Source organism: Zootermopsis nevadensis, unplaced genomic scaffold (genome assembly GCF_977971745.1).
Source record: "Zootermopsis nevadensis isolate Lab colony 2312 unplaced genomic scaffold, Znev_1.0 Znev_ptg000061l, whole genome shotgun sequence".
Classification (NCBI taxonomy): domain Eukaryota; kingdom Metazoa; phylum Arthropoda; class Insecta; order Blattodea; family Termopsidae; genus Zootermopsis; species Zootermopsis nevadensis.
In genome coordinates this window covers 17,958,117-17,973,970 of record NW_028259192.1, presented here as the reverse complement: position 1 = coordinate 17,973,970, position 15,854 = coordinate 17,958,117, and the positions used below count along the sequence as shown (strand labels likewise).

General features: G+C 41.6%; 1 protein-coding gene across 2 annotated transcripts in view; it reads right to left on the bottom strand.

Moving 5' to 3' along the window:
• Positions 1-15,854, bottom strand: part of Imp (IGF-II mRNA-binding protein) — a 161,719-nt gene that overhangs the window by 46,490 nt on the left and 99,375 nt on the right. The window contains exon 7 of one of the 2 annotated variants that reach the window (XM_022067285.2): positions 12,015-12,071. The exons of the other annotated variant lie outside the window; for it this stretch is intronic. Within the exon in view, the coding sequence (XP_021922977.1) occupies positions 12,015-12,071 (57 nt within the window). The remainder of the gene's footprint in view (positions 1-12,014; positions 12,072-15,854) is intronic. 2 annotated transcript variants of the gene reach the window in all.

Genomic DNA, 15,854 nt, shown 5'->3' with positions numbered 1-15,854 from the left:
ATGTTTTGGTTGTCAATCTTCAGCCCTGAAGGCGGAGACAGATCAAGGCTGGCTGTTTCTTCAATGATTCAGAGTTCATACTTATGACTACTAGAAATCAAGACAGCGAAAACAGCGGAAAGACGAAACTCCAGTATTTTTTCCCAGCTTCACGACAGAAATTATTCTCCATATCTACCTCCAATGTTCAAAACTGTTGTCTCATTCACCAAGTTACGGAAAAGTAGAATGGGTATACTTCACTCTTATGTTTTCACCGCTGATCCAATTCCTGTTATTTGTAAGAACAGGGGGTCTAGGAAATGGTTATCCGGCGCACAAAGTTCAAACAGAATCTTGTTAAAAAGATGTCACGCTTTTGAATAGCCAGAGTGTTTACGGTTCTCATACATCAACAAAAGCATTACATGGGTTAAAGACAACCTGGACACTGCAACTATTTCGGTGCAGGGCTGTACAATTCAAAACACAAAACTGACCGATTAAGCGGCAATGTCATCAGTAAAAAACCAATTATTTTGTCATATAAACTATTAGCAAGCAGCTTATTAAATAGGATGTTCAACATGGGCTGCAATTAAGGCGGGGGGGGGGGGATTTGCGGCGACACCATCTTCAGACCGGCGACTCCGGAAGCCATCCAAGCTAAACTTCTTCGTGCACCGCTAATGCGATGGTCTTAATCAATTCATGAGCCTCCTTTCTTCTTTTTAAGCTTTTACGGATTATGCTTCAATTTAGAATTATGTATTTTTGAAATTTTTAGCCGTCTGATAGATCCCTTGGATGGTGGATAACCCCTATGTAAGGAAATCTACCTACGTAATCCCTGTGTTCGAGAAATCAAGACTCACGTCTCAGACAGCAAGACTGTTGTGATAAATGTCAATTCCTGAAGGAAAAAAATGTTGGGGAATCTTAAAATGCAACACGGAGACCGCCCGAAACAGCCTACTGGCTTAACACAGAAGAACCTCATATGAAAAAGATACTCTGGAGAGTACTAAATGACAGGAGGTCAGTAAATATCAGCATTCGTGCTTTGATATTTTGAGCTAAATGTTCTCAATTACGAGAATATAGAAGCTCGAACGTAGTGATCAAATTAATCGACATTCGGACTACATAATTAAACCGGTTTTAAGTGAATAATCCTTCGTTGTTAACATAATGTTCTCGACAATGCACTGTTTACACAAGAACAGAATACGGAAATCTTAACACTCTAAATGCTGGCTTCTATAAGGCCCTTTATTTTGTATCATAAATGAGCACTTAACCGCGAAGTTGGTAAAACGTTTAATCAGCACAGCCATGTTCCTCACATGTGCCGGTCGTCAATGACTTACAACCATACAAATTGGAATTCTCTCTATAAATTCTCAAGCTTACGTCGATCACTACAAGCTACTGACTTCTTCGGAACAAACGTTAACTGCAAAAGGCGAAGTTCGCTTATCGGAAGAGCACAGAATCAAGGAAGTTTACTGGTACCCGCAGTGGAATTCTCTCAGGGATCTTCGCTTCCATCCTGAATTTACAAATTCTCATACAACCGTTCAATCAGTTATCAAAGATCTGATGTGTACTAAATTCGGAGTATCGTATCTCCCGAACTAGGAGAACTAACCCGAGTAGAAATGCCTCGAATAAAAGTTACGAGCAATCATTAACGGGCACGTGCTATGTCTTACAGATGTAATACACACAGCCCTTGCTTAAGTATAATTGTGTTCCTGGAACTGGTTATTTCCTATAAGTAGGATATTATAATTGAAGGTTACGTTCCCCAACGACTTAAAAAAATGACAAAAAAGGCATTAAGTACTTTATTGCCTGAAACGAAATATACAAGAAGCGGAAACGCATTATTACATGTTACTAAATAAATTAAATAAAAGAATTGACGAAAGAACTCGAGCACTTTCATTGCTTTCTAATGGGCGATGCTGCGTCCTTTGTTTGAGATTTCGTGTTCGGTTTTGTTCGGACGATTTAGGATGAGCGAGTTCGCGTTCGGATAAGGAGCTAAGCGGAGGGTGTGGGTTTAATTATAAATATCCGTATGAGCGAAATGTTATAAAGCGAGGGCTATTTTAATCTACCTCCCTGATTTCCAGTCACGCATACAACACCAAGTGCGCCCAACGAAACCGATGGCCCGACTACCTACTGTCGTCCGGATAACGCTGTTCAAAGTACAGTCTGTCTGAGCAGAGAATCAACACGTTGATGTCACTCTCAATGCCGTCATCAAAAATTACCCCTTACTAAAAATGTTCATACCGCACGGTTAGAACGCTGGCCTTGTAAACCTGGGATCCCGGGTTCGATTCCCAGCGGGGCCCGAATTTATAACTTGTGTTGGGCAAAGCCGTGGTCTAAGCAACACAGAGTTTTCCTCAATGGCATCCCAACAATTACTCCATACACACAGAAGAAGGCAATGGCAAACCACTTCTGTATCACCTGCCTAAAAAACATATATGAACAGGTCCCAGTCCGAGGAAAGGATGCAAGGATCCTGTTCATAATATGTCGCCAACCCCCTGTAAAGGAGACGGCGTAATAAAGAAGAAAAATGATCTCTTTTGGAGCAATCTACATATTTTATATTATAAGCATGTCCCATATTATACATAAACAATGAAATATGCCTACAAAAAATAACAAAATGAAACAAAACACCAGAAAGGTAGAAAACTAATGCAGGATGTGCGCCTGCGCAGATTCATACTTCGATTTAAGGTCGAGTCAATTCTCCGCCCAGATAGTATATGTCATGGTTAACACTCTTTTAACCGCCACCCAAAGAGTCAAATGTCTCTAGTTAAAATAAAGATTCCTTGTGCCTTTATCTTAAAACATACTCTTTCTCTGGCAACAAGAATAGCATGTGCGCCGGGAGTGTCCAACTGGCAGGAGCACACTTACCACGTGGTTAAGAATAAATACATATCATTCTGTCCTCATTACAAGGACAACTTTCTACTTCCGACAGCTGCAAGATCTTGGCGACCTTCTGAAAATACCCGAAATCCTCTGTGGCCAATTATCTTCAAACATAAGCGTACTATTGATCGAGAAATTGGAGCCAGTTTCCTGAATGGCGCCACTTCTAGTAACATTTACAGCTAAAACTAACACATGATACTACTTGATACTTTGATGACCCGTTCTTCAAGTGCCTGAGCATTGCGGGGCCCAACGTTTTTTTAACACACGATACCCGCTTCTATTTTGATTTGTAGTTCATTTAACGACGCTTTCTCAGTAGCCCAGACTGTATAGCATAGGAAAACCCGCTTCTCTCTGCCTATTATTTCTTAATCATTTTATCTACTTCGTTCCCCGTTATAGCTGAGGCAAAACGTTAAACAATAGGCTTATCATGTTTCCCAATCAGTGGCACGCACACACCGAAACTGTGACCTACAGAGGTGGGACTGTTCGCAAACCATTTTCAAGTCACGGACATATTATGCTACTTTAAACAAGCGGAAGAAAGCTCTGGCAAACAGCGGCTTTTGGACGCCCATTACAAAACTGGGTCTGGTCAGTTTCACTATCCCCAACGGATACTAAATTTAGACTATTTCCTAAATGAAAACTACAGGTTGGTCGAAAAGTCACGCTATCCACATTAAAATATTTATTGATGACTGCAATTCGATGCAGTTAGAATGGATTAATAAACGCATTATATCGCTGTGACTACGCAAGAGTCCATGCAGGTGACGTCATGTGGTAACCTGCTCGCGCCTTTCCGTCGGTCGTCTTCCAATAGTCGAAGTGCAAGGATGTCTTTTTCACAAGTGCAACGAATGTCAATTGTCGAACACTGCTTGGCATCACTTGCCAGAATGAGATTAAGGAAACATTTCCAGATTTTCCTGTGTCAAACAAATCTACAATATCTCGTCAGTTAAACCGTTTCCGTTAGTGGAGGAAATCTTCGCCGGGTTGCATAAAACACGAGGAAAGGAGCGAATTCGTGCATCGCTGAACGCAGTGGACATTTCCAACATTAAAAACTTTTTGTTGTCTACTGTCAAGGTCATTTAATTTACTGAGAAACAGAATATGTGTCAGAATAGATCACGCGACTATCCCGTATATTTACAAAGACGTGTCATATTGGCCTTGTAATCTGAATGCCCCGGCTTCGACCCCTACCAGTGCCGCCGGTGGTCTAGTTCTTTGGGTGGAATAGTTACGAGGACTACAAAATTTGTAATTAGTAAGAAGTGACTGCAGTCCCTTGTAGGACTATGAAACTGCAAGAAAAAGAACCTGATGGATAACAATGCCATCGGTCTACGTGCAGACTTCCAGGCACCTAAATGTGTTTGTAACGACCCACTGTCCTGGACCAAAGAAATGCAGAGGCCACATGGGTCTAGGCACACAAAGTCAATGCTCATCCTATGTCCGGGTACAGCGAGAAGACTGTACGGGCAAGAAGGTGAGTGACATACCTAGAGTGCTGACGAAGCGGCCACGAACAGATGGAATTTCCTGTGGCCGACGGTTTCACACCAAACCTTCAACTAACGCATGGCTAGTTCCAACAAGATCTATTCCTTTGGGTGGCATTTAGAACATTCTAAATCCTTACGAATGCGCGTAAGTCTAACGACCTTCAAATTTGTACTCTCGAAGGTACTACCTACACACGTCAGAAATTCTGTTACAATGGAGCGCATTGATCACAGTCAACACGAGATCTGACACGCGAGGAGAAGTCCTCCCCCTTCGACTGTTATTTCAAAACCTCCTCTACAGTTCTTCTGGCACGTATAAATTTAAAAATTACGTAAAACAACCAAGCGTATTCTGCAAATACAAACACAGTCGACTTCTATGAGACAGTGTCCTTACACGTTTGCTCACTTTTAAGACAAGACAGACTTCACCTGCAGGGTCTTGTAACCCCCTCGCTCCAGCCCGTGAGTTACCTTTCAATAGTCCAAATGCAAGGATGTCTTTTTCCAGGAGTGCAACTTGTGTTCATACAAGAACAGTGCCTGGCATCTCGTTCCTACTTGTCTCGCCAGAATGCGTTTAAGGATACAACTCCCGATTCGCCTGTGTTAAACGACAATATTTCGTCGGATGAATCACTTCCGTGACATAGGAACTCTTCATATGGTTGCAAACAGGAAAAGAATGCATGCGTCGCTAAACGCGGTATATATACATTTCCAAAACCAAAAATATATTTTCTGAATTCAACCTAATTCATTTTTTGACAAATAGAACGTATGCCAGGAATCGGCATTCAGTACGTAACAGGATTAGGCCAGCGTTAAGCTTTGAAGTGCAACTTAGGTACTTCGGGGGATACTGTTCGATATCGATCCCGCATAACGATATATAGTGTAATTTCTCGATGAGATGTTACTTTTGGAACGAAGAGAAACCCCTTAATTAGGTCAATTTGAGTTACTTTTGGGAGACATTTAATTTGGTTGTTGGGAAGAAAGAAAAATTAAACGTGGAAATTAAGTCGTAAGGCCAAGTAAAAATAATACAGGATGTTTAAGAACGAATACCATTGCAATCTCCTTTAAAAGAGCTACTTGTAGTGATTTACATACAGACACAAGTATGAGGCTGCACCTTGTATTTAAGACTCAGTTTAATTGGACAGGCCGACTTCAATTTAAAATTCCAAAACCATTCATCGACATAGCCTATACGGAATTTCACATTGTTCGACACGAGAAAATTCAGAACACCGTGAAGTTCAAATACAGACTACGTTGTGAACTGTAAGTCTACTGTGAGTAGGCGTATACTGTTAAGAAAGTCAGTTAAATAAGTTATAATGGGCTGATCGCACAGAAATTCATGAAACACTGTTATGTTAAACGACTACAAATTTCGATTATCAGCTTTTGTGTCCGTCCATGCATGCATGAAGCCTCCAGTCCTTAGAAGTCATCATGACGCCAATAAACAAAGACTCCTGAGGAATGTGCCCTCGCCTTCCAAACCGGAAATGCCAAGTGACGTATCAAGGCTGTACTCACTCCCTCCCTCATCCCATCCTAAAATCCAAGCCAGCCGTCGAACAAGGATCAACGTTTCTCCTTGCGTAATACTCTGTTATGAGCATAACAAAGTGAAGGAAGCTCCACCCATCGAGCAAATGTGGTGGGGGGGACACGCTAGTGGAGGGGGAAAACGCAATGTGGGGAGGCAAAGGCGATAAAAAATATTTTCCATGCCAAAAGAGGGAGGGAGGGTGGAGAAGGCAATGGCAGCCATCAAGACAAAATGTGCTGCTACCTGGCGACGCAACACACAATAGTCATCCGCCATTACGACAGATCAAAAAAGCCAGCTTCGGTAGCTCCGACGAGACACCAGTTTACATACGTCGGTCGACGTCGCAATGTGACAGCCGCGGACCTGCTGGTGTCTCAGAAAAATAAATGGACTGCACACAGGAGTAATGTAAAATGCTCATGGAATGATTCACGACCCCTTCCCATCGTCGAGCGCGCTACAAAGGACCAGATTTATTACGCCGCAGCCCTGAGGATGAGAGCAGAGATTGCTGTCGAAACGTTGGCAGAAGATATTGTTCATTCACCATTCATCCGCCTGACGCGGCTTGCAACCCGGAGTCTTTCATCAACTTCAGTCGCCGCGAAAGCTTCACTTTATACACCAAGAAGTAAGTTCCAATACATTGGTAACTTGCATCCTGAAAAAAATATTAGTGGAAATAATAATCTTCAAGTCTCTCTACAAAGTCCATGTTCCGCATCAAACATTTCCCACAGACGTATTCCACGACCTAATGTGATAAATATTTCTGTGTACGCGTCGATACAACTTCCTCAAACTACTAAACGAGATAAAGGCGAACATGACAGAGATCCAACGCAGGCCCATTAATCCACTAACAAAAGCCTTCAAGCAGCGTATTTAGGGTGGCATCATCCCTAAACGAAAAACATTCTTCAGCAAGTCCTACTACGCCACAAATCAAATTCGTGAACAGAAATTATATCTAACCATTTTCAAAGGAAGTCGTCGGTAATTCGAAATGCCCAGCCTCAAAGACAATAAAGTTTTCTTATAATTCTAAACAGAAACATGTTGAAAAGTAACCACGCTTGTTAAGGTTCACAGGCTTACAGTCCGAATGAAACAGCAGACGTAGAAAAACACGAAGTCAAACATTTATCTCAATTGTGATTTTAGTATCCATGTGCACATGTACAGCAAAATAAAGAAACGATTAAGATTTCTGTCATCAGGGTTGTTGCGCCGTATAGTCTGGTAGAAGTTTACCGACGTTTCAGAGGTTCTTGCTGCCTCCATCATCAGGGCGACGAGGCAGCAAGGACCTCTGAAACATTGGAAGGAAGCGGACTTGACCTAATTTAAAGCGGCGTTCCCGAATCAACCTGAAAGCAATGAGGCAAGGCTCGAAAAACATCAAGATCGTCTGTAAAGCGAAATTTGAACCCGAGACCTCCCAAATACGAGGCAATAATACCAAAAGCTCGGCCGCTGTGGTTTTAAAAAAAAACACTTTTAGGACGGATAAAGTCTTGCACAAATTACATATTTCTAATCTCATCAATCGCGGTAGTCAGGCTACGTTATTTGAAAATGTAAGTAGCAAAGCTTCCGATAAGTTAAGACAAAACAGACGTTCGTAATATTAACCCATGGTTTGCACACAAGCCGTACTCTAAAGCTGCATGGGGATGCAGCTATAGAGAACACCGGTGAACAACTTCGGACATTTTGTCACGTTTATATAGCTATAAAATGACTTAGTAAGTACAAAGAAGTCACTACGCGCACAAACTACGTTGATAACGAAATCTTTCTTACACACTGCGCCAGCCAGGCTGAGGAGAGATGTTCAGTTCGAAAGTAATCTGCCAGCAACTTGGAAAAAATAACTTTCTCTTGCAGTGCAGAACGGACAAATCGATTCACACTTACTGTCAGCCCTTGACTTAGTCTAACTTAATTTCAGGAGGGAAAAAAACATTCAAAAAGAGTGATTTTATTTTAGACATTTTACTACATAAAATATTTCACGCAATTAATTCCAAAGACAATACCTAAATCAGTTCTGATCTAGTTTATATTTTAGGCGTCCTGTTTCACAACCGAGGCCTTGAATTATAAGTCACGAATATCGTTTGCCAAGTACAGTGAGTGATCTTTGGATCGAATTATAACTTATGAATCCACACTCAAAAGAATTTACCTGAGAGGACAAGACACGTGTACACTACAAATGCACAGATGGATATGGGAAAAGGGCCCGTTTTCGTAATCCCAACTACATGCATAGCCAAAACGGAAAAGTTATAAATGACTAGGAATAATATTTTAACATAACCAGGAAGATGCGTAACACGGCGGAAACCATCACTTAAGACTGTCACCGACCGAATTTCGCTTCACTTACATATGAGCTGACCAGAGTTGAAGTACGGCATAAGTTAGAAATTTATTACAGGAGTGTTTAGGAGCGTTTTCAATGTATTCACCATAATCAATCAAAGACATATGCACAACAGGTAATAAAATTTCCTAGCAAACACGCCAATTTATCCTCTTTTTCATTTAGTATTAACAACTAACTCCATTTTATACGGCACTAAAAGAATTTGACTTATACCACTTTAGCGCTGAGGGATTAATATGACCTTGAATAATAAGGTTGCCGGCGGCTTTGCTATATATTAGTGCCTAGAAGAGAATTCTAGTTGTTATGCGTATTAGGTATGGATGTATGCATGTGAATGTCTGAAGATTTCTGTGTTCTTACGAAACACAGAAATTGCCAGAGACCAATCGAACTGTTTCTTACAGTGCGGGACTCGGTCCCAAATTCATATTTGCAAAGGCATTAGTGCAGAATTAAATGCTCTTGTTTGTGCTCCACCCAGCATCCCTCTCTCACGGAGAGAGCGACAATTTCCGATGAAAGTCAACCGATCAATACTTCTTTCCTCTTCAAGTCCCACACTTGCGCCCAAGTTTGGGAACAATGGGTTCCCGCCAAACTCCTGGCTCCAATGGGCTTCAGTCTACCAACGATGACAAAGTTAGGCTTGTTTTCATAACACACATCTCCCCAATCTTCAGCCCACATCACGCTGAATACATAAAAACAAAGTAAATCGGGGACTCACAAGTTGAGCTCCAAAATATTGGCACTGATTGGGGGGGGGGGCTGAGTTTAAGTCTCGACCAGGGGGCCGCTAGCCTACGTGACGGGTGTTCCATGCTCGTGGGACGCAGTGAACTTGTGGAAAGAAGACCATCCAAGAAGAACACTAACCCGAAACAAAAGTACACTCTATACGACGTTGGCAACACTGTTCTTTATAAAGCCCACTTTTTAAACAAAAATTCTAATGCATTTTTATGGCGCCCAGCTTATCACTACTGTACAAACTTCCGTTCCGATCACTCCCACACGCGCTAAATATAGCAGCGACACGTCTACAGATGGCAGCAGCCACCAATCTTGCCCTTGCCGACTCTCGAAATACCTCCCTTGCCCGTATTAAACTTTATACAACGAAGAGAAACACAGCGACCCCCTCTTTTCGTAAGGAATTATAATTCTTACATGTTCCTTGCACAAGTTATATAAAATGAACGTCCTCTTCGTTAAGCTCGGCCAAAATTCGTCATAAACATATTTCATAACGGTGGTTCACTTTTAAAAGTGGTGAGGAATATAATTTTGGTGCCCAGCTTTTGGCTTACTTCTCACCTACACGACATTGAGACTGACGTAAGGAACTTCCAACAAACCCAACCAACTATAGTCGTCAGATGTGCGTGTAGTCTACTCATGAACTAGTCAAGAAGATGAGTGGCTTTGTGCACTATTAGGACTCTAGGTTGCTTGGGGATTGTGAGACCTGCAGCAAAGTTTATCATAGGAAAAAAAAAATCAACATAGAAGCGGCCATTTTTGGAGTCGTAGCAAACCCCCTTTCACATATAACTGCAATAAATATGAAGATTTCTGTCTTCTGGGTTATTGCGCTGTGTAGTCTGGTCGATGTTAACCAACGTTTCAGAGGTCATACTGCCTCCGTCATCAGGGCGATAAAGATTTCTGTCTTCTGGGTTGTTGCGCTGTGTAGTCTGGTCAATGTTTACCAACGTTTTAGAGGTCATACTGCCTCCGTCATCAGGGCGACGAATCGCAACAACCCAGAAGACAGAAATCTTCATACTCACCGCTGTGAGAACCTCAAGTCTTGCAATAAATATCATCGTGAGTTACAAAGCATCATCACAATTCTTCGTGCTACAAATTACATGACATAAAAGCGCATTTCCTTCAATACGAAAATTATATGACGAGAACAGAAGAAAGAAGAATTTCACGTCACACATAACAATTACAGGTTAGCTCAGAAACAAAATCTTAAGTCCTGACTGTTGCTTCTAAACACGCACAAATTAAAGGAAATTGTATTATATTGTTATTAGCTTTCTTTGTACTTGCAGTCAAACACTCACCTTCACCTCAAGCAGGTTCTGATAATTGGCTAAATGCACTATCAAGGGCTGTCTGGATGGAAGACTGTCTTCTACACATAGGCATAATGACCATGGAATAACGACGTCAACATTAGCCTGATTAACAGGGGTATCCAAGATTTTCCCGCCTTTTATTGAATAACCAAGGTCCCGATAACCAATAACCAAGGTGACAAAAACCCGCCACTTGTCACTACCCCCAGCCTGATGAATCCAGCACAAAACCTCGCATTCTATTTCTTTCAGACCCAGTTTAATATCATTTCTTCTACTTCTAGGTCTCCCTAAATAGTATCTTCTGTTCCCCCTCCCCATCTCATCCTGCTTTACCTGAATATGTCTAACCTAGCCCAACCAACTGTGGAAGAAAGTTTACAAAGGTTCTAGCAACGCATTGCCTAAATTTACCACTTATCTACTAAAACTACAATACGCACAGTTTTAATGAGAACGAACGAACATTAAAATAAATTTGAAAAAATTAAACCCCGTGGTCGTTAGTGATCACATTTTTTCTTATAATTGTGTCGCGACTTGTTTCCTGTTTTATTCATTACAGCTGTCACCCCCAGATACAGGTTTGTGTGTACGTAGCTAACTTCCATATTATGATGGAATGCGACGTAACCTACGCCGATTTAACAAAAATTACAAAGGAATTGACCACGTTCAATTCAATTAATGGAACTGCGGACCGGCCAGAGCCACTTTTTTGTCTGCCCCGTTATTTGGGTTTATCATCAGAGTAAAACCAAAAAATTATTCTTCGCGGGTAAAGAACTCGGAGCTCCTGTCAGTATGCAGTACCAGAGGTCACTATGATTCAGATTCAAACAAACGTACGCGTCTCTTAGCGTTAGGGAGAACAAAAATCAATCGTTCTTTAAGAAGTGGGCGTCATATATCGGCAGACGTCTCCCAATCACAAAATTTACAGAATTCTTAGGTCTAAGCGACATGTCGTTTATTTAAATATGTTCTCATTAACTCAGACTGTCAAATTTGAAAGGGAGCGTAGTGGGCTCGGTCCAGTCACGGAATACGCCTGGAGAAAACAACGAAAAACAGGTCTGGATAGCCGATCTGCGGATAGGATTTGAACCCGAGACACTCCCAATACGAAGCAAAGAGCGAACACACAAATTAGTCAACACAACACCTTCACGCCATTTTACCCTCTACTTCGCTATCCTCATTTGCCCACATTAGGACTAAAAGAAGTGACGTATTACAAATAATTAGTAACAATATTTTTTATAAAATATTGACGATGGCTGCGGTTGCGTCGGAACGTAAGACAGATATTTCACAAAGATACTGACAGCATCACAGTTACTAAAAAAAATAAACACCAAATAAAAAGCGTGCGGTGTTAGCTCAACACAGCCAAGCGATCAAATTTGTTAGCTACTTACAGAACAAGCAGATTGTTAAATACAAATCAAAGTACGGGGGAGGCTTACCTCCAACCATTGCCGACATGCTCCAATGGAGAGTCCGGGAGGGCGCCCCCAGACCGTCTGCAAAAACATCGGGATCTTAGTGAACAAGTCGTATTTCTGACGGTACCATATTGTTTAAAGACGCTCTCATAAGTGCTTCGTGATCTGGCAAGATTGTCGCCTCACTTCAACACAAACTGTAGCAAAATATCCTGTGTTCAGTTTCGAGCCCCTGGCAAACACGCGAACAAAGTTGGATTCTACAGCCTGTATCTGGAGGAATCTAGGAAGGCGGGTTATGTTATTAAAATCTACGATTACATAAATGTTAACTTGATTTCCAGTTGCGAACCGACGTAAAGAAAGAGATACTGCAACCCCGTGTTTCGCTTTCATGCCAAATCCATCACAATACAAATCTAAAAAATGGCCTTCGACTGGTATCCCTACGTACCTCAAGATATTGAGATGTACCAGCCATTGAATGGTGATGAATTTTCATTCAACATCGGAAACACAAATTACTTCCGCAGAATCAAAAGCCATACACCGATTTCCCACCACGCACAATACCACTGTAACCACATAATGTAAACAGGATTCCAGAAATCCTGAACGCCATCTTGTTACAGCGCAGTCTTAAAATAAAATGGCGTCCGAATGTAAACCAGTTATATAATATATGAACTGACATACGAAGAGCGACAATATAGAAATTATTAAAAGAGACGGATAAAACGTCGGGCAGAAATGTCTGAACGAGTTTAACGAGGATGGAGTACCTACATTTCCATATTTTACATTTCACCCCCACAATAACAACCTTTAAAAAATGTCATGTATGAATTTTAAGGCTGCCAGGAAGGTTGAAGAGAATTCCAAATAAATAAGCAGAACAGTATAGCACAGCGAAAAATATTGATGCCAATAAACATCCTCATGATTTGCCGCAGCCAGGGAAGGGTGTCTACGAGGATGTCCTGCACAAACTTGGAGCAAACTAACGAGTGCTGATGCCAGTCGACATGGTCAAAGTCTGAGGCTAGCAAAACCTGGGTCCCAACAGACGGGTTTTCTGATCCCCCCCCCATGACGAAAGGAAAATCTAGCTCCCGAAACGTCGTAATTTTATACTTTACACATTGGACAAAGCAAAATAACAATTTTAAACAAATTAACGCAAAGTCAGAAACTTTCAAATTTCCATTAGTTTGGCGCCTTGTTCCTTACTGTTCTCTTAATTGTCAAAGTGATCACCCGAACACCGAAATCAGCCGTACCAGCGCCCCGCCCCCTGTAATGGAAGAAAACCAAATGGAGAACAGAAAAAAGCCGAAAGGAAACAAAAACAATTAAGACACCAGTTCGACGCCCGTAAAACATACGCGTAAATACATCCCTCACAAAAGTTAATTACATCTGGCTCCAGTCAATATGCACGTGGTCACCATAAAACCCACTGCAGCCCAGCACCGTACAAGAATAGTGACCTATGTCCCATGATTTCCTTCAGTAATGGTGAATACAGGCTAAACGGCAAGGCACTCTGCTTGTAATTACATTTCTAAACTCATTATTTATTTAGCACGCTCCTTTCAAAAACTTTAAACAAAACTATAAAACGAAATGAAATGGGCTATTTGTCATTACAAGGAGATCGAACAGAGATGGGATCTGCACTATATGACTGTTTCGCACTACATGTTTCTGTTTAAACTTAATGATCTTGAAAAAACTAAAAGTCGACGATGCAAATTCAATACATAAACTTATTTTACTTTTATGTCTTACGACTGATACTTGTGTAAAATCAATTACAGGTAAACCCGTGTGTAATAAGTATATGTTTACGCCATGCACTCTTCCAACAGATGAAAATGCTACGATGGCCCGTTTATGATAATACAGACGAAATTTGGTTTGAGCACGCAAATTAGGGGTCAAGCTGCACCAATATGAACCAAAACAGAAATTTCGCCATACTGTTTAGACCCCCCCCCCCCCCACAAAGACAAAATGTAATCAAATGGCTAGACCAAAAAGTAAATAAACACAGACTAATTAAATTCGGTCTCGTTTCCACCCGACGATTGAAGAACCACTGCCGAACTCTTTTTTCAAGTTTTGTAAATCTGTAAAGAAAGGTCATTTCTCGAAACCCCATACTTTCATCCGAGAGGAAGAACAGAATTGGGGGCTACCGGCGAAGCGCAGAAATTACTGCGTGGCTGCCAAAGGTGGCTGACCACAGACAACTCTAAAGTCACGGGAGCCATACACGAAGGTCAAATTGTGGCGAACGCGGCAGAATTGTCACGCTGCGCGTACTTCTTTTGGCTTGGTTAAATCTGTAGCCTGCACGGTTATTCAACCTTTTTCCGGTGTCTCTGCTATGTGGTAGTGGTGGTGTTCTGTGCACAGAGACGTTTACTGCAAATGCTGGTTGCAGCAACAAGAACCACTACGAGTTGTGGAAACAACTCATACAGCCTCTCGCCGTTGCAGATCGGCATCATCTCCAACACCGATGTGTAGCGTGTAGTCCAATAAAGTACGCCAGGCGCACATTTTAGCAAAATAATTAATATTATGAGCGGTCTTCATGAATGATATATATTTAGGCCACACAAAAAATGTGTATGTTCGTGTTTTCAGGACTACGAGACACAAAACTTTCAGAGCCCTTTTAGACTTTAGGTTCTTACGGCGGCGAGTAGAGGATATGGCTGCCTTCTGGGTAGTGGTAAAGGTGTATCGACGTTTCAGAGGTTCTTGCAACAATAAAAGAACAATATCCCTTCATAACCATGTTATCCTTGTTTAAGAGGTGCTTGCAACAACCCACAAGATAACCATAATTTTTCTTAAGCGTGACTTCTACGATAGGTCTCCGGAAAATCCGAGAGACACAAGACTCATGCAAAAGAAGACAAAACTTTTATAGGGCCAGTAAAATTCAGCAAAAATATCTATATCATAAAATGAGAACGGCACTGTTGTGGAATGCCAACGTTTGTGACGCGGCTTAGAGACGTTCAGATTCCCAGTTTCTACTGCACTCGCGATATGAACATAAATAATAACATAGAAGACTCACGCCCGCACCCCATCCCACTACTGTGTCAGGTGCAAAAGCATGACCTCAAGCAACCTCTACAGCAGTGCGCTCGCTGCCCAGCAGATGCGGACACAAACTCCGACTCGCTCGATTCACTGCTGCTTCCGACAAGAAATTAATTCCAGAAAGGTCGACAAAGTCACGAAGTTCGGCTTGGCGGTTTTAATTAGGCTGGAGATAAATCTCATATTTATGCAAAATTCCGTATCTTAAACAACATTCCGGACATTTGTTTCAAAAGTCACTACTGGAACAAGATACAATAAACACGTTTCAAAATGCCCTCACGAGGTGCAATTTTACGAGTTAAAAAAAACTGCATCTTTAAAAGAATTTAAGCATCAACAAATAAAAAATTAAAATGCCTGATTCAAACTGTTAAAACTCACTATGGCCACCCCTTTCCAGGTTCCTCTACAGCCCCAGGTAATGGACAAGAATGCACAGCGCGACAGAACAATATGGAAATGAACAATAAAATCTTCTCGGGCAATCGGCCGCGTTAACTGGTTTACTACGGTAACCAGTTAACGCGGCCGATTGCCCGAGAAGATTTTATTGATTGTACTCGCCGTGAAAGTCTCAAATCGTTTAATATGGCAATGCGTGGCCCATCACGAGAAACGGAGGTACTGCGGAGCAGCCTGACCTGCCAGGGGAAAGTGATACCTTCACCGGTAATGAAACTGATGAATGAATCCTGTAAACACAAATAGCATTCCCAGAAACCCATCTTTATCGGC